At 44.1% G+C, this 20,019-nt stretch overlaps 1 protein-coding gene across 1 annotated transcript in view; it reads right to left on the bottom strand.

Annotated features, from left to right (window-relative positions):
• ARHGAP35 (Rho GTPase activating protein 35) overlaps nucleotides 1-20,019 on the bottom strand; it is a 145,339-nt gene that overhangs the window by 69,356 nt on the left and 55,964 nt on the right. The window contains exon 2 of the mRNA XM_054466317.2: nucleotides 14,602-18,470. Within this exon, the coding sequence (XP_054322292.1) occupies nucleotides 14,602-18,282 (3,681 nt within the window). The 5' untranslated portion in view covers nucleotides 18,283-18,470. The remainder of the gene's footprint in view (nucleotides 1-14,601; nucleotides 18,471-20,019) is intronic.

Genomic DNA, 20,019 nt, shown 5'->3' with positions numbered 1-20,019 from the left:
ACCCAGGAGGTGGAGATTGAGGTGAGCCGAGATTGCACCACTGTATTCCAGCCTGGACGACAGAGTAAGACTCTATCTCAAAAAAAAAAAAAAAAAAAAAAAAAGATTTCAAGAAGGATTAAAAAGACTCGCTTGGCTCATCTCACTACTTTTAATTTTCTATCTTCTGGCCTCTGAATACCACATAAGATGCCAGAAAGTCACACCTTGAGTATGAGACCACATTATTAGAACAAAGATGTTTATAAGAAGCAGGCCATGTTTATGTAATAAAATAACAATACGATGATTATCTACATCCTCTACCAGGGATGCACTGGAGTAAACAGGAAGTTTTCCAAACACCCTACAAGGATAATAGATGTTACATACTCAAAGATAGCTAAAATCTTTAAAAAAAATGAAATGGAAAACAGATTATTTCCTCTTTTTAGAAAAGAGAGCAGGCATTCTGCTAGGGTTGATAGACCCAAATGTGAATGTCCTTTGATACATTAGCTTGGGGTTAATTCTCAGTTGCATCCACATTAGGAAAAGGTAAAGTCAACTAATCAAACAAGACAAATAAAGTATTTTTTTGGTCTATTTTTCCCTAGTCACCTTCTTCAAGAAGTAGTAGCAGCAGCAGCAGCAGCAGCAACAGCAACCACTTGAGAACTCACTATGCACAGACTAAGTTCTGAATATTATTATTATTATTATAATTTTGAGACAGGGTCTCCCTGTGTTGCTCAGGCTGGAGTACAGTGGCACAGCCACAGCTCACTGCAGCCTGGACCTCCTGGGCTCAAGCGATCTTCCTACCTCAGCATTCCAAAGCTGGGACCACAGGCATGTACCCAGGCTAATTTTTAAATTTTCTGTAGAGATGGGGGTCTCACTATGTTGCCCAGCCTGCCAAATATTATTTCTTTTAAACCTGATGACACTCAATCTTACCAAGGAAAAACTGTCTCACATGCCTAAATGACACAACTACTAAGTGACTGCTTGGATTCAAATCCAGGAAGGTTTGTCTCCAAAGCCTATGCTCATTAACATGATTAATACTGAGATACTCTGCCTCAAAAGTATTCAATCTTTTTATTTTGAACCTTAAATGGAGAAAAAATTACTCTAAACAAATGGTAAATTTCCTAAAGCCAAAGAAATACACTTGAAATTTTGGCCTTTTGTTAAAATATCTACTAAAAAGAGAAAAGTAACCAAATAGGATCAAGGTAAATTAGACCCAGGTGTATCTCCAGCAATTCAGTTTCATTTTCCAGTTGATGAAACCAATTTAGAAAAGCAGATTTACTCAGAAATGTGCACAGCCCATAAACCTAAAGTATTTAGGGATTTTACATAAAATCCACGGAAGGAAACAATGAACCGCCAGGCCACAGGCCACCTATTCCCTCTCCTTCTCCTGCCCATCTTCGTTCCTGCCCGTACCCCTTTATATAAGAAAAAAATCACTTCCTGTTTAGTCTGAGATTCGTTGAGAACTTCCTGTGCAAACAAATAGCAAGAAAAAAAAAGGAACAGATCAGAATATAATGTACACAAGGAAAGAGCAAGTCCATTCCATTTCTGGACTGCTGGGTGAGATTACTTCAAATGACAAACCAAAGGAAATGAGAATCCAATCTTCATTCAGCCTGCTACCTGACTCAATATGGAGAATGCTATAATGTGAATGGATTCTGGGGTCCCAGGGAAGAACCATGCACTCCATAAAGCCTGTCCCCACTCACTGTGAGATACGCGCTCCTCATAAAGTAGTGGCATAGCCTCCTAGGTTCGGGGGGAATGGCTGCTGCTTGCTCCCCTTATAGACTGAAGCAAACAGGCTCTGACTTCAGACATTTTTACCAAAGAAGTAAGGAAAAGCCAATTAACGATGTATTATATACATTTACAGGAAATAATTTAATGAGTCTATACTGTGTCTCTAGCATCTTCTACTTATATGAAGTATAACATAAAGAATTTAAGGCTGGGCATGGTGGCTAATGCCTATAATCCTAGCACTATGGGAGGCTGAGGTGGGCAAATTGCTTGAGCTCAGGAGTTCAAGACCAGCCTGGGCAACATGGTGAAACCTCATCCCTACAAAAAATACAAAAACAATTAGCTGGGCATGGTAGTGCACACCTATAGTCCCAGCTACCTGGGAAGCTGAGGTGGGAGGATCACCTGAGCCCAGGAGGTCGAGGCTGTAGTGGGCTGAGATCGTGCCACTGCACTCCAGCCCGGGTGACAAAGTGAGACCCTGTCTCAAAATAATAAATAAATGAGAGGGCTGGCCGGGCATGGTGGCTCACGCCTGTAATCCCAGCACTTTGGGAGGGTGAGGCGGGCAGATCACCTGAGATCAGGAGTTCGAGACCAGCCTGGACAACATGGTGAAACCCTGTCTCTACAAAAATACAAAAATTAGCCGGGCATGATGGCAAGTGCCTGTAATCCCAGCTACTCAGGAGGCTAAGGTGGGAGAATCACTTGAACCCAGGAGGTAGAGGTTGCAGTGAGCCGAGATTGTGCCATTGCACTCCAGCCTGGGTGACAGAGCGAGACTGTGTCTTGGGGAGGAGGGGCGGGGTGGGGAATAGGGGCTGAGTGCCTCTGTTTCACACATTGTTGCAACCAGATAACAATGATTCAAACAATGCTCTCCCCACTTAAAATGTTTCCTATTTTTTTTTTAATTTAAAGTTTAAAAGGTTAAAAGTCGAAAAGTTTTATATTTGGAGTTTAAAAGGTTAGCTATACAATCTGAATAACCAAAGAGCATCTGTACTTAAACCCACATTCAACCATCTTCTATCATTCAAGTTTTTAACAGTCTCAAATCCTACAGAATATGCCTGTCAAAACTAACAGCACTGTTCAATAAAACAGGCTTCCAAATAAACCGCTGTGAAGGAATAGAAATGGAAGCTGCAAAGAAGCTATTCCTAATCACCTTAAAGCCTCCTTCTAACCATGGTTCTAGGAAACAGACAACAAATTTCAATCTTGTATTCCCCCACCCTCTTAATACTAGGAACAAGATGATGCCCGTGTGTTCTAACAATCTAACTTAGCCAGGAAATTTAGCCTTCATCAATTGAGTACTTTCTGTGTACCAGAACCTAGCATAAGTTCTTTTTTAGATAGGGTCTCGCTCTGTCGTCCAGGCTGGGGTGCAGTGGCGCAGTCATAGCTCCCTACAACCACAGCTTCCTGGGCTCAAGGGACCCTCCTGCCTCGGACTCCCAAAGTGCTGGGATTACAAGCATGAGCCACCATACCCAGCCAGCATAAATTCTTTACAAGCACTCCAGATTCAAAATATTTGTGGGTGTGGGTATTAAAAACTCCATTTGACAGAGGCCAACTCCTAGAAAAAGTCAGTAACTTGACAAAGTCAGGTCTGTATGACTGCGAAACCTGTGCTTTTAACCACCACGGCTTATAATCTAGTGAAAATTCTTGAGATGGAGAGAATAAATAAATGGATGACTGAGTAAGTGAATAAAAGCACACTAGCTGGGCTTGGTGGCTCATGCCTGTAATTCCAGCACTTTGGGAGGCTGAGGTGGGCGGATCACTTGAGGCCAGAGTTTGAGACCAGCCTGGCCAACGTGGTGAAACCCCATTTCTACAAAAAATATTAAAAAAAAATTATCTGGGTGTGGTGATGCATGCCTGCAGTCCCAGCAACTCGAGAGCCTGCAGTGGGAGGATTGCTTGAGCTGGGAAGGTGGAGGCTGCAGTGAGTCAAAATTGCGTCACTGCACTCCAGCCTGGGTGACAGCGGGAGACCCTGTCTCAAAAAAAAAAAAAAAAAAGAAAAAGAAGGCACACTGATCACTGATTATCTGGAGGACTTCCAAAGGTTTCTAAAGGTAATAAAGATCCACTCATATAAAATACCAGGGAACTTTAAATTGGCAAAGGGAATAATGGGGCACTCTGATAGCTATTTTCAAATAGCTATAGAGCTACCTATTGACTATAGAGCAGGCTTCTTTTATATGGCTCCAAAGGGTCACATTGGGAGCGATAAGAGAGACGGAAGGCTAACTGAGACAACTGCTCCTATCTCTTTCACCTCAAAGAGCCCAAGATTTAGTTCAATCCTTCTATTTACAACAGTGGATGTGGAGGGTAAGCTTTTGCAGTAGCATCACCCCACCTCCTTGCTGAGTGACGTGGATTCAATCTCACTCCCTCTTTTTTAAGACAAACTCTGGTTTACAGAATTTCAGAATACCTCCTTGAGATAACTGAAGGCTCTCTAGGGTGTCACAAAATTGGAACTCTTGCAAAATGAATTCTAAACCTTCCTAGTAAGAAAATCAGGGTTTGGGGTGCATGCCAAGAGCTGGGCCAGACTGCTGATAGAAGCAACACTTCAGGCATCTGAAGGGTTACTGGGCATACTTCTGATGGAAATGCCATTCTCCTGAGTGGACTGCCAGATATCTCATGCCCCCAGTCAGACATGTGTCACTCTTTAGGGAGTTATTGGGTGCACTTTCAGCAACAGGTCCTTGAAAAGGAGAAAGTGACAACACCCAACATCCATCTTCTTTCGGAGGCATTTACCTATTAGCAGGCTGAAATGAAAAAAGCATCTAGCCAGAGGAAGTCAATCCCTGAGAACAATCTCCACGTGTGCCTCTAAGTTTATTTATTTATTTATTTATTTATTTATTTTTACTGAAATGGAGTCTCACTCTGTCACCCAAGCTGGAGTGCAGTAGCGCAATCTTGGCTCACTACAACCCCCGCCTCCCCAGTTCAAGCCATTCTCCTGCCTCAGCCTCCTGAGTAGCTGGGATTATAGGCATGAGCCACCATGCCCAGCAAGTTTTTGTATTTTTAGTAAAGACGGGATTTCACCATGTTGGCCAGGCTGTTCTTGAACTCCTGACTTTCAGTGATCCAAACTGCCTTGGCCTCCCAAAGTGCTGGGATTATAGGTGTGAGCCACCGTGCCCGGCCGCCTCTAAGTTTAGAGTCCAACTGGGTCAAAAATGGAATAGAGGTTCCCTAGGAGTGGCTGGGCATGGTGGTAGCTGCTCTGCACAATTATTCAAAACTTCACGGCCACTCTGCAAGGTAAGGGTTATTTAGACCCATTTTACAGTTGAGAAAACAGAGACTCATGGAGATTCACAGCCAGCACTTAGTGTACTGTGATCTTTGAACGCCAAAGCCCCATGCTGTTTCCCCTGCATGGTCTATCTCCTCCACAAAGAAATGCCACTGCCATACACAAAGGACTGGGCCAGCCTGAAACACCTTCACCTTGGCCTTTTAGATCGATTTAAAAAAAAAGAACAACATAGTCCATTGCTTTGTACCTCATTGTTTGCTTAAAAACATACCTGATTTTGGTCTTGATATGAATCATGGCAAAGTTTATAAATAATAGTTTATGCCCATGGTGCACTGGGGAGAAATGGTGTCTGGAAACTACCTCTGGTCTCTCGGCTTTTCAGACACAAGGGCATAAAGAGGAAACCCCCGACCGTGGCAGAGTAGGAAGCTGCATCTGTCACTGCCTCTGCTCCCCACTCGGCTGTAAGCCCAGTCCACAGACCCTGTCCAAGTCCACTGGGGCAAGAAAAAGAGTAGAATGGAAGCCAAGGGATAGGTAAGAGCCAAAAGGGCTTTCTATCAGCTGGGAAGATGGTTGGGTTCCAGGGCCTGACGTGCAGTGGGCACTCAATATATTTGCTGAACAAAAACAGTTTCCAATAATGTACTGGGCCAATGTTCCTTTCTATTTTCTCAAATTTAGCTGAGACGCAGACTATCTCTGTGGTAGATTCTCGTTTCTCCTTACACTGTGCTGCTCACACTAGTGTGTGAGGAGGTGAGGCTCAGAAGGCCTTGTTCATACTTTGGCAGTACTATATCATAAGCCTTTTAAAGACCGCCAGATGAAGTCCTAATTCCCTCTGTAGGTACTGAATGAGGTACAGTTATTTACATACACATACAACAAATATTCTACTGGGCTAAGTTCCTAGAAGGCAAGAGTCTTGGTTTGTTTTTTTAAATGAATTTATGAATTATCCCAAGGCCACATAACAAACTAGCAGCAGAGCTAATACTAGGACCAAAGTCATCTCCCGCCCTCAATGAACTTCCAATCTATCTGGTAACAGAAGACATATCCACAATAAACAAAGCTGATCTAGGTACCACATGAGCAAGTACCAGGTATGCAACAATGGAAAAAGGTAAGAATATTCTATCTTCTGTGGGAACAGCAGGGAGGGCTACTTACTGACCCTACGCTGTCAACTTCAAATATTCTCTTTTGGTCTCCTCCATAAACAACCTTATAAATGTAAAGTTACTTATCTAGATTTTAGAGTCAGAAAATATGTTCACTAGAGTTGTACCATCTAGTATAGCCATTTAAACCTTTTAAATGCTTGGTAACATATCTAATAAAGGAAATAAAAAACGGAACCCAGCCTGTTGGATTCACTGCCTTTTTTTGTCTTTTTTTTTTTTTTTTAAAGTGCCTGGACACCAGCCCTAGTGATTTTGATTTAATTGAACTGGAAGCAGGTGGGGTGGTGGGGAACCAGGCATCGGAACTGGGTTTTCTGGTTGGTTTTTTGAGACAGCGTCTCACTGTGTTGCCCAGGCTGGAGTGCAGTGGTGTAATCATGGCTCACTGCAGCCTCAACCTCCCTGGGCTCAGGTGATTCTCCCATCTCAGCCTCCCAACTAGCTGGGACTACAGGTATGTGCCACCACGCCCAGATAATATTTTGTAGAGACAGAGTTTTGCCATGTTGCCCAAGCTAGTTTCAAACTCCTGGGCTCAAGCAATCTGCCAAACTCGGCCTCCCAAAGTATTGGGATTACAAGTGTGAGCCACCATGTCTGGCCTTTTTTAAAAACAGTTAACACCAGCCAGGTGCAGTGACTCATGCCTGTAATCCCAACACTTTGGGAAGCCCAGATGGGAGGACTGCTTAAGGCCAAGAGTTTTGAGACCAGCCTAGGAACATAGTGAGACCCCAACTTTAAAAAAATTTTTTTAATTTTTTTAATTTTTTTTTTTTTTTTGAGATGGAGTTTCGCTCTTGTTGCCCAGGCTGGAGTGCAATGGTGCGATCTCGGTTCACTGCAAACTCCACCTCCTGGGTTCAAGTGATTCTTCTGCCTCAGCCTCCTGAGTAGCTGGGATTACAGGTATGTGCCACCAAGCCTGGCTAATTTTGTACTTTTAGTAAAGAGGGGGTTTCTCCATGTTTGTCAGGCTGGTCTAGAAATCCTGACCTCAAGTGATCTGCCCACCTCGGCCTCCCAAAGTGCTGGGATTACAGGTGTGAGCCACCGTGCCCGGCATTAATGTTTTATGTAAAAAAAAAAAAAAAAAAACAGAGTAACAGGTAACACCATATACGGAATGTAGTCTGGAACATGGACAGTGCCATCTGAATGAGGATGAGAGTGAAATCAATACACAGAGCCCCAGAGGGTCACACTCATGGCTTGCCAAGTTGTGTGGTGGCATACTATGGACTAACTGTAACTGGTAGAGTCTTAGAAAATCGGAAAGATTCCATAAGTGGCATTACTACAGCTGTTCCCTAAACCACTTTCTTGCATTCAATATTCAACATCGTGCCTTTCTGATTGGCAATTATTCTCTTCTATTTCCAAAAGAGTTCCAGAAGGGCCTTTTCAATTAAGTTATTTGCTTATGCTCCAAATGTATTCTTGGTTAACTGGTGCTCCCCCTTCTGGGCTCTGAAAAATTCCACGCCCAAGTTTAAAAGAAAACCTGAAGGCAGATGTATTCTTGCTGACAAAATCTATTATTAAAGCACAAATGCTTAGATATGGTCTCCTTCAAGCTGGCAGTTAATACTATGACTCAGTCACTCACCATCTTGGAGCATCTTTATTTACCGATGAACAGGAAGGACCACAAAGTCCTGGCCTTCCTGCCATCCCTAATCCTCTTAAATAATGGGAAAAGAAATGGAGACCTGTCATCCTATTGCAGGACCTAACTAAATCCAGACCATAGCTTTTTTTTTTTTTTTTTTTTTGAGACAGTCTCCCTCTGTTGCCCAGGCTGGAGTGCAGTGGCATGATCCCAGCTCACTGCAATATCTGCCTCCCGGGTTCAAGTGATTCTCTTGCCTCAGCCTCCCCAGTAGCTGGGATTATAGGCTGTCCACCACCACACCTGGCTAATTTTTGTATTTTTTGTAGAGACGGGGTTTCGCCATGTTGGCCAGGCTGGTCTCGAACTCCTGACCTCAAGTGATGTGCCTGCCTCAGCCTCCCAAAGTGCTGGGATTACAGGTGTGACCCACCGCGCCCAGTTCAGACCATAGCTTTTTGCTCTATAAAGGCATGAAGTCTGGTGACCGCGGATCTACCCCTGAGAAGACAACTCGTGGCCAGTGTGATTGGGAGCCAAACAGCAAGGAGGGCCCACTAGTTCCAGGTACATTTTCATGAACACTTGCCTGAAGTTCAACACACGCGGAATTTGGACTTTCCAACGCTATGGGTCAGTTTTTATTGCTTGCCTCTCTCAAACGCTGTAGAAAATCCATTTGGAAGGCCTTTGCCTTATAAGCAAAGGTGATTCCCGACTAGAGCTGGAATAATTTGAGTCCCTACAAAGGTATTTCAGTATCACCAGGTGGTGGAGGAGACCAAGTTGGCTCAGTGAGGCATCAGCACAATTCCCAGTTCTTTTAAAAACAGATTTGGGTTGCCTATCGTAATTTTTTTTTAAGAACAGGTGTGCTGTAAGCTAAGGCAGATAGTTAAAGATAGTCTATTTTTATCACCAAAAACACACTACAGAAGTTCTTCAGGCTTAAAATAAACTGAGAATCGAGTGACACCAGTGAGAAACAATTTCTCAAAGTTCCAGTTGCTATTTCAATGTCTCCATGCCTTTTTTGTCCTCTACTCAACTAGGCTCTGAAGCTAGAAACAAACAGCACCGTGCTGTTCTGGGGGGCAGTGATGAGAAATGGATTTTTTCAGATAATCAAAGATCTTTTGTTTGAATGAACAAATCGACTGGACTGACTGAGTGGTCTAAATATAGGCACCTGACTGTTGAATATTAGCAACTTTTCTGCAGACTGGATGATGAAAATCCACAGGAAGTGGAAGTCAGAACACTAGGGTTCAGAATCTCAGCTCTTCCACTCAGTGGCTACACTCACTTGGGCAAGGTTTAATCTCTCTGAGCCTTAGTTACCTCACCTCAAAATCAAGGATGAAAAACATCACCTCATTAAGACTGGGAGGAGGAATAAATAAAAAATTGATGTGAAAATGCCTGACACGTACCTGGCACACAGTAAGTATTCAATAAATGCACAAAAACACAAAACCCTTCACGTGGTGGCCACAGCCCTCTATTATTTGGCGTGGGTCCCCCTCACCTCTCCAGAGCAGCCACACTAAGCTTCTTTCAACTCTTTGAACACATCAAGTTCTTTCAGCTCCATGAAGCTTCCATCCTCACTGACTTTGTCTGCCTCATGCTTCAAAAGTCTCAGCCTTAAATATCATTTCCTTGGGGAGCTTTCCTGATACCACAGTTTAGGTTAAACTTCCTTGTTACACAATTCCTTAGTATCCCGTACCTTCCCTCTGGTAATATTCAAAATGCATGCAAGTACATGTTTAAAACCTAACATCCCCAAGACTGTAAGCTGGATTAACGTCACTACCACACCTAGGGCACCCAGCACAATGTTGGGCATAAAACAAGTGCTCACTAAATGCCCACGCACCGAATTGCATGTCTCCTTCCTAAAAGAATGACTGAACTTCTGCTCTGGAGACAAAAGTACCTTGTTTAAAAGACACAATTTTTTCAGGAAACAGAAAATCCAAGGGCAAGTCAGTGTCCCCACCCCATTTTTAAAACTAAGGTGTGTATTTGGTCTCAAAGCTCATTGAGTAGGACTATTTCTGAAGCACACACTGAGAGTCTTTCCTAGGCAGGTACAAAGAGCTCATATTTCATCACATTCAGCTTGTCTGTCAAAACTCAACATCCCTCCCAGGGGAGCAAGCAGTCCAATTCCCCAGCTGGTTTTTATTCACATTAGAAACTTTAACTCCATTCTAGGCCTCACAAAATGAGAGCTGTGTCCACACAAAGCCACAACAACCAGCCAATTCACTGAATCCAATGAAATAAGCCAATTCACTAGGGGGGGACACAAACTGTCAAACTGGTTACTTGGTGCCTTATAGACCAAACAATGCATGATTGAATTGGTTAGCTTTTCAATAGGTTGTCTTGTCATGTGGTTGCTGCAGTGAGTGAAAGATTTTCTTTATCATTCTGTTTTGTCTTTTTTTTTTTTTTTAGCACCAAAATAAGAACACATCAGATAGAAGGGTAAGTAGCCAATAATGTCTTCTTTTTAAATCCATAGTCAAACACACCAAATGCAGCCATTTCAGCATGACCAAAAGGCATACTTTGTGGAACAAGCCTCCCCAGCCTGTTTTTTGGCTTTAAAATAAGACCCTGCCGATCCTGATCTCGTCTTTGCAAACGCATGGCACTGGGAGACAGAGACCATGTGCAACAACAACTCTTTACAGACAAAGCCACTATTCATGGACCCTACTGAAGTGCAATCGTAGATTTTCAATTTCATTCAGCTGAGTGCGGAAGGCTCCCACTATGAGGGTGGGTTGCTAAATGGTTCAGCTGGGAAAAGCACCCAGAATGAGAGTCAGCTTCACAGTCTGCACTTTCATGAGGAGAAATGAAAGCGATTCCCTCACTCCGACTCCAGTTTTATAGTAAAGACCTAATCTAGCAAATCAGCCAAGGGCACTGAGTGATTTTTTTCTGTATCACATTGGTACCCGGAGCATAGCTATTTTTTTGTTAGGGCGGTTGCTAGGGTAAGTACCAAGAAAGCAGCTCAGTAATGCATGGGGTTAAAACTTCCAAAAGACGGGACGGATAATGTTGGTCCCTCAAGCCCTCGGCTAGACCAGACAAGTTTTCTCCTTTCTTGGAATACAATATGCATATTTCCACCTTCAAGTCCTTCCTTACCTCATGCCACTACTTTAGTTCCACTCATTCTCTGCGTCTAGTTAAATGATGACAGCTGACACTTATCCAGCATGCACTACGCCTGGTGTTCATTTCTCACAACCTGATCAGGAAGGTGCTCCCTCTTTTGCAGAAAGAATGTGGAGAAGTGACTCACATGCCCAAAGTCCAAGTAAGGAAGTGGAGGAGCTGGAGTTGACTGTAGCCCAGATTCCCAGAGCCTGAGCTCCTAATCACTACACCCTACTCTAACATAACTACCCCGACATGCCCACACACAGCCTTCCCTGGGCAGGCCACCTATTTTCAGTGGCTGTGTAGGTCTTGCTGCCTCAACTGGGTACTAAGGTCTGGGCAAGAAGGGTCGGTCATTTCCCTATGGTGCCTGGCACGCAGGAGGTACTGAGTGTATTTTCCCTTACCAACTGAAATCCTAGTGTCTGGCCTCCCCTTCCCTCCAAATAAATATTGTATTGCTTTGTCATGCCAATAAAAATCAAAGGCCAAATCCCCCACATAGGGGTTGGCTTGGCCTTCTCTCCCCTGATGGTATCTTGCTTTTCCAGTAAAACAAGTGCCAGTCTGTGTTCCGAACTGCAGCAATTTTAATAGGAGATTTGCTCCAGCGGCAAAGGATTTGCTCATCTCTGCACTGGGATGACAAAGCAACTACCCTCATTTCAAAGCACCATTTTCCAACGCAGGAAAAGAAAATTTCACCTTCTAGTCACTCTTTCCAAAGGATACTCCATAACTGACTTCTGGCACGCTATTGCTCTTGGGCCAGAAGTATCATTTTTATTTGATTTGAAGAGGTGTGGCCCACATAGCTAAAGATAGACCGGAAGCCGACCACTTCTTGCACGCTGACCCAGCAACCCGGGGAAGGAAGTCTCAGGTTAGGAAGTGCTCATTACCAGCATGAACACAGCTATCTCAGAGGCGCACTGTGATCAGCTGTTTTCTGCTGAGCCTCCACTACAGTGTGTGCTCTTTAAAGCCTGGCTTGCATGGGAATGTGTTTTTAAAGCATCATTTTCAGTAAGTATTAAAAATGTAGCTAGAAGTCAGAATATAGTTATAATTCAGTATGCTATTATGTCACCTTCCTAATTTCCAGGTGTGCAAACACCCCCACAAATTAGAAGACTGTCAGCATTTTTAAGCTGTTCTGGCAACAGTCTTCATTGGGAGAGAAGGAGGAAGAGAAGAAATGTTCAAAATGTTTGGATTCCAGTATCATTAAATAGGTGAGCTCTGGGAAAATACTGGAGGCAAGTCAGGCTGTTTTCTGGCTTCCTAAATAAGCAATGCTTTCCACAGGTTGGCCTCCTACCAACCTTTGGAGGAGAAAACACTGGAGGCAGACAAAGGACTCCACGTAGAAAAGCCAGGCAAAGGAAAATCAGACAGGAGGATGCCTATGGCATTTATTAATAGTCAGCACAGGTGGGGAGGGGAACAGAACCACTCTGCCCTTTCTCACACTGCACAGGTGAGAAAACTCTGGAAGCTCCTGGTCAGCGGTAATGCAGGAACACTCTCTACTATGGGAAGTAGCACAAAGTGGATGCAATTTCCGTGTGAGGGTGATGGCACCCTGTTCCTCCATCTTTCGGGGCCCGCAGGGCTGCCAAACTGGCCTCTGTATTACATTTTACAACAGAGTTGTCAGGATTGTCAGCTCTCAAGACAGCCTGGATTCTAGAACCTTCTGATTTGGTGGGATTTGTAATAATAAAAGTTTCTGGCAACCTTTCTTTCCAAAGGTCCCTGCAATACTTTTAGACAAGTAACTCTGTTCTCTGTTCTTTTCATGGGAGGGAGAGTAGCAAAAGCTTTAACGTGAAGAAATCCTTCTATATATCATAATCTGCTGGTTAAGGATTATTATATAACACAGTTCTGTTGTGGCATGTCACCAAAATGTCTTTTTCTGAAAAAATAAAGAGTATTTATATATATATACATTTTTTCCTTTTTTCTTTTTTTGAGACAGAGTCTCCCTCTGTTGCCCAAGCTAGAATACAGTGGCATGATCTTGGCTCACTGCAATCTCTGTCTCCCAGGTTCACATGATTCTCCTGCCTCAGCCTCCTGAGTAGCTGGGACTATAGGCGCCTGCCACCACGCCCGGCTAATTTTTGTACTTTTTTTTAGTAGAGACAGGGTTTCACCATGTTGGCCAGGCTGGTCTCAAACTCCTGACCTCGAGATCCACCCGCCTCGGCCTCCAAAGGTGCTGGGATTACAGGCGTGAGCCACGGCGCCTGGCCTATCAAGAGTATTTCAGCATTTCTAAATCAGCCTTGGCAGTCGGGGGTTGGGGGGAAGAGTATTTCTCCCTACTCCAAATGGAAAAAAAAAAAAGAAAAAGTTGAGAAACGCTTTTTCTTTCTCAAAGCCTAAACCCAAGGGGACAGAGTACTGCTTACAGCTCTCTGCTCTGCAGACTACAAACTACAATTCTAAGCAGGATAAGAGACTTCATCTGCGGCTGGGCGCGGTGGCTCACGCCTGTAGTCCCAACTCTTTGGGAGACCAAGGTGGGCGGATCACGATGTCAGGAGATGGAGACCATCCTGGCTAACACGGTGAAACCCCGTCTCTACTAAAAAATAAAATAATTAGCTGGGCATGGTGGCGGGCGCCTGTAGTCCCAGCTACTCAGGAGGCTGAGGCAGGAGAATGGCGTGAACCCAGGAGGCGGAGCTTGCAGTGAGTGGAGATCGCGCCACTGCACTCTAGCCTGGGTGACTGCGCGAGATTCCGTCTCAAAAAAAAAAAAAAAAAGAGACTTCATTTGCTCCTGTCTCTACATATGACGAGTAGGCCCAATGTTTATAATGTATACAGCTAACTTTTTCTTTTCCCTCCCTGCAACATTTGTGATCCCTAAATAAAATCCGAGTTTCTAACTGATAGCAGCAGCAACTCCCTTGAAGATAAAATAATAGACTGGATGGTATTCCAATTTAACAAATACCGGACAGGTTTATAACTCTCAGTGGCAAGATTCTCTTTTTTCATTTATGTACTCAAAGACTCGTCACTGATTTGTGTGTGCAAATCATCATCCAATTCTTCACCAATCTCAAATGCAGCAACCTTTACAGATCAGCAAGGGAGGAAGGATCATTCAAGAGATGTATGGATGAAATGTTATGTTTAGCCAGTGAGAGACTGCGGCAGGCAGTTTTGAGTTCTGGTGTTTCAGTGAAGGGAGAGCAAGTGTATTGTCACTGCGCTTGTCAAGACACCGACAAGTTCTGCATTATCTCCTCATTTTGCTAATTAATTAACTATTGTTTTAGGCAACAACAACTCAGACTATCTATCCAAAGTCCTAACTATTTGAGAGCTGCCAATAGTAGTAGCTAATTGAGGCACTGCTTTTTTATGCTAAGTCAAATACACATACAGGGCAGTTTTTTTTACCAGAATAGGTTGTCCTTGAAAAATCATCATCAATCAGCCCTCACCGAGACGCTGTACAAAACACTATGACTAATCCTAGACTGGTGTCTTACCTTAGTGTTCCTCCTTAGGCTGCGAAGAATATTCCTCCTCCGCGGGTCTTCGTCTGTTTCGTATGGAATGACGGCATTGTCCCCTTTATAACCCTGGGATGCCTGATCCTCCTCTTTCTTCCGGATGGGCCCCAGCTCATCATCACTCCCCACGCTGAAGCTGGTCCGGTAACTAGCAAACCGCCCCAGCCGGGTGCATCTCGTCCTGTATAGCACTGGCTTGCTCACGATGGAAACCTTGCGCCCTCGCTCTAGAGAGCTGGTGTCCATTTCACTGTCAGAACCATTCCCGCTGCCGTTGGACTGGGCTTTGTTGATATTCCGAATGGTGATGATTTTGCCTTGGGTGCTGTCATGGGGCACGGAGTATATGTTTTCTTCTTCATTCCTTGGCTTCACCACAGCATCCATGGGTTCAGCATAGTCAGAAGGATCAAACCCATCCTGAGGCAGCCAGGGGCTAGAAGACACAGACTTCCTCTGTCCATCCCTATGGCCTTGGTCTAAATAAGATAGATCCCCCTTTGTAATTTCAAAATGGACAGGAGGCTTTGGTTTGACTGGTGGAGGTACTTTGTTGTTCAGTTTACTCTCAAAATTGCTCATAATGAAAGATAGCCCATCATTTCCCTCCAGTTCCATAGACAGCTTAGAATGGTCTTTGGACAGAGAAGGCAGTGATGTGTCTTCTCGAAACAGGCTGTAAGATGGCTCGATATCTTCTTCCGAATCCTGCAGGTTTGAGTTGCAGAGTGGTGATCCTGCCCGGGGGGAGTTAAACACCTCTTCGGTGGTGCTACAGGCCTCGGCAGCATTATCGTACATATGAGTAGCCTCGATTATGTTCTTTTTTTCCACCACATCTTTAAAAAACGGGTGAAAGATCTCAAGTTTATGCTGGGGTTGGCTACAGGGGATGCTTGTGAACCTTCCGTCAATTTCTTGAGCAATCTCCTCCCCCTCAGTTAGCTGTTCCCTACTTAAGTCATTGTCCAGGACATCTACAGCGCCATCAGTGAGTGCTACGAGCTGAATAGGGATAATATCCTGCACTTCACAAAGAAAGGCACGTAACATAGCCAAAGAGGCCTTACGTTTGGCTGAATAAAAAACAATGTACCCATGAACCAACCGGCTTTTTCTGATGCTAAAGGAGGAATGGTATGAAAGAACAGACAGTTCAATCCGCTTCTTGTGCAGTCCGATTGGTAGTTCAAGTAAAACAGAGTTGTTGCTTCCACAATGGGAAGATTTACAGGTTTGGGACTGAAGGACAGGAAAAAGTATGTCATCTGCACTAAAAGGATCTCCACACATCAGACACATAACAATTCGCAGATCAATATCAGCCAAATCCTTGATGCTAGCAGTAGAACTGACCAGGTTTAAGTTACGCTTAGAGTCCAGGAGTCCCTTCAAAACTTGACTGATTTGCTTTTCATTTATGTTGCGTCCGTAACCAATGCCAGCAGAAGCAGGGTCAAGAAAGACACACTGAAGTTTGCTAGCAATTTGTTGACCTTGCTGTATTAAGCTATGCAGAGTCTCTCCACTGGTGTCTCCTCTCTTGTTAACCAAAATTAATGTAAGGGGGAGATGGACTAAATGATTATCCCGCCGGCCCAGCGTGGACTCTCTACTCTTCTCTATACTTTCCACTACATAGGATAGCGATTCCTTTGAATTGTAAAGGCAGAGACAGCCATGGGGCTGAAATGTTGGCGTCTGGAAAGAGTTCACAGGAAGCCTGACATTCCCCTCTATTGGCCTCAGGGAAAGCTCATACATTTTACCATCTATCACATACTTGTCATCATTTGTACAAAGAGCTCGAATCTCATTGGCCAACTCTCGGGCAAGCCCATCTTTGCCCAATATAACCAAGTTGATTCTGTCAATGTTAGGGTCAGAGAGTGAATTTTTCTGATTCCGGTCAGATGGCCGGATAAACCGAGAACTAATCAAGTGCTCAATCTTAGCGTCCACACAAGCTGGGCAGCTGGGGCATGTCTCCTTTGTTGGGTGGTACACAAAATGAATGTGTTTCAGAATAAGGGCATCACGCTCTGCTTGGAGCTTTTGTAATGCTTTAAATCGCTGTTCCTCTCCCAGAACATCCTGAATAACACCCATCTTCTCCTTGCTGGGCTTAGCATCCAGCTCCAGTTCATAAAACAATTCTGAATATTCCAAAAGCAACTCCTGAAATTCTTCCTTTGCTTTATCTATAATTTGCTTTTGGTGTTTGCCATAAATATCCATGTATACAGATTCTTCCAGCCACTGGTAGAAATCCTCATTCATAATAAAACTACGGGCCTCTTCCCAAGGCTTTCCGGGGGTTATGAAAGGAGAGGTCTCCAGGTTTTCTTTAAACGCCCTTCGCATCTCAACTCTTTTCCTTTCGTTCCTCAGCTTCTCTAAGTGGGCCTCGTATAGCTGCTCTGCAGGGACAGTATCCATTAAATCAAAGGGAATCCGTTCGTTTTCCATGTTGTCAATGTGGCTGGTGGCATCCCATGGGGTCTCTTCAAGCACAACAAACCACTTCAAGAATTCTGGCTTGGTTTCTAAGAGCTTTTTGGCTTTTATGCAGCTTAGGTGGTCTATTTCATCTAGATTAGGTATAAGAGCTTCAAAAGCTAATGGCAGGGCTGCCAGGTACAGCTTTCTCCTACGCTCGATATGCTCATGCTTGAGGCGGTGGATATGCTGTAGAAACAGCTTCTTGGCTTTCTGAGTCCCTTCCAGGTAGACATAGTCCTGGTATTCTGGAGAGGCCTGCATCTTTCGGCTGACACTCAGCCAGTTCTCATTGTGGTTTTTCACAATGCGACTCACCAGCCACTCATACTTGTCTTTTGCTGTAGCTATCTGCTGACTCTGCTGCTTGAGAGCTTCAAAATAAGGAATGATTTTTGTCTTTCCCCGACTTTTATCAATGAGTTGCACTAAGGTGCTGAAAGCCAAGTCCACGTTTACATTGGATCTCGCTGAGGTCTCCACAACCTGGAGGTTCTTTTTGCTTAAGGCAAAAGTATGTGCATCTCTAATGTACCGCTCAACACCTTCGTCACACTTAGTCAGGACCACCACTATGGGCTTTTTTGTTTTTGCAAGCTGATTGTAGAGATTGGAGACAAACTTGAGCTGGTCATCAAAGTTCCTATTCATGCCCCTGCTAACATCGATACCAAGAAGAAAACCATCAACCAGCAGCTTTCCGTCTGGCATTTGTTTCTGCTCAAAGTCCTGCTCCAGCCCCAGCTGGTCAGTGCAAAAGTACATGAGTTTTTCAGCTGATGCGAGCTTGGTCGCAGCAGCTCTCTTGATATAGGGCTGCAGGGCCGTGCTTCGATGAGGTTGAAAAGTCTGATCATCAATAAATTCAGTCTGCTCCACAATGTGCATCTTACATTCCACACAATCCTCCAGGGAGCGGCTAACTTCTCCCCAGTAGAGAAAGTGGTCATTATTGACCACTCGCCCTCCAAAGTCACTGGTGCTGAGGACGGAGGTATGGTCCAAGTGAAACTCGTCAGCACTCGGGCGCACGAAGCGGTTGCACAAACAAGACTTTCCAATCCCACACTGGCCCTTTTCCTTCTCAGTCCCAGATAATCCCACCACACTGATGTTGTAGGTGGGAATTCGGACATCTTGCTTTCTTGCCATCATCATCGTCGACACATCCTGCCACGATCAGCCACTTCCGAGATCAGATTAGTGTTTCCAATGGACCAGACAGCTTCCTACATTATTAGTGGGGGTGGGCTGGATATGCAGCAAAAATGCCAGGTCCCATAGTGTTGTATACCAGTATGGTCACTGTTCATCACCTCTCATCGCCAAATAGCCAACATTTCTTCCTAGATGAGGGAAAAAAAGAAAACCCATCAGCATCATAATTTTAGAACCAAATTTTAATCAATTAACTACAGTAAAAATTAATTTTTTATTCAACAAATATTTAGTAAACATCTCATGTGTCAGGCCTTGTGCTGGGTGAAGATACAAGAGCAAATAAGACTCACATCTATGTGTTCCCAGAGAGGTACAATCTAGTCCAGTGGAGGAAAACATAAGTAAACAGTGTGCTAAGTGCTAAAAGGGTGTGAGGGCTCCCTGCAAAAAGGGCTGATTCCAGGGTTAGGGCAGGATAGGGACAAGATGAGCCTGGAACATCTTTTTATGCAAGAAAAAAAACGATGGAGTATCTCACAAGGACACAGAAGCCAGCCTGAAGGGGCTCCCACTGGCCAACTCTGGGACAATTTGAGCGCCAAAATAATTAAGTATGGTAATGAATTATAAACCCATTGCAAAAAACAGGAACCTGGGCCGGGCACAGTAGCTTACGCCTGTAATCCCAGATCTTTGGGAGGCCACGGTGGGTGGATCACCTGAGGTCAGGAGTTCAAGACCAGCCTGGCCAACATGGTGAAAACCTGTCTGTACTACAAATACAAAAATTAGCTGGGCATGGTGACATGTGCCTGTAATCCCAGCTACTTGGGAGGCTGAGGCAGGAGAATCATTTGAACATGGGAGGCGGTGGTTGTGGTGAGCTGAGATCGCATCACTGCACTCCAGCCTGGGCAACAGAGTGAGACTGTCTCAAAACAGCAACAACAACAAAACATGGAAGCAACCCAAAGTATCCACCTACTCATGAATGGATAAGCAAAATGTGATATATACATACAATATAATATAATTCAACCTTTATTTTTATTTTTTGAGACAGAGTCCTGCTCTGTAGCCCAGGCTGGAGTGCAGTGGTGCGATCTTGGCTCACTGCAACTTCCGCCTCCTGGGTTCAAGTGATTCTCCTTCCTCAGCCTCCCGAGCAGCTGGGATCACAGGCGTGCGCCACCGTGCCCAGCTAACTTTTGTATTTTTAGTAGAGACGAGGTTTCACCATGTTGCCCAGGCTGGTCTCAAACTCCTAGGCTCAGGCGATCTGCCTGCCTTGGCCTCTTAAAGTTCTGGGATTATAGGCGTAAGCCATCGCGCCTGGCCTATTCAGCCTTTAAAGGGAAGGAAATTCTGACAACATGGCTGAATCTTGATTGTGCTAAGTCAAATAAGCCAGTAACAAAAAGACAAATACTATATGATTCCACTTATATGCAGTACTTAAGAGCAGTCAAACTCATAGAGACAGAAAGTAGAACAGTGGTTGCCAGGGGCTGGGGAAAGTGGGAATGAAAAGTTACTGCTTAATGGGTACAGAGTTTCAGTTTTACAAGATGGAAAGAGTTACAGAAATAGTTGCATAACATGAAAGTATTTAATATCGCTGAACTGTATAGTTAAAAATGATTAAAATGGCAAGTTTTATGTTTGTGTATTTTAACACAGTAAAAAAAAGATTGAAAAAAAAAAAAGAAATGCAGGAAGGATAAACCCTCCCAA

The sequence above is a fragment of the Pongo pygmaeus genome, chromosome 20 (assembly GCF_028885625.2).
Source record: "Pongo pygmaeus isolate AG05252 chromosome 20, NHGRI_mPonPyg2-v2.0_pri, whole genome shotgun sequence".
NCBI classification, from domain to species: domain Eukaryota; kingdom Metazoa; phylum Chordata; class Mammalia; order Primates; family Hominidae; genus Pongo; species Pongo pygmaeus.
This window is presented reverse-complemented; position numbering and strand designations above follow the sequence as displayed.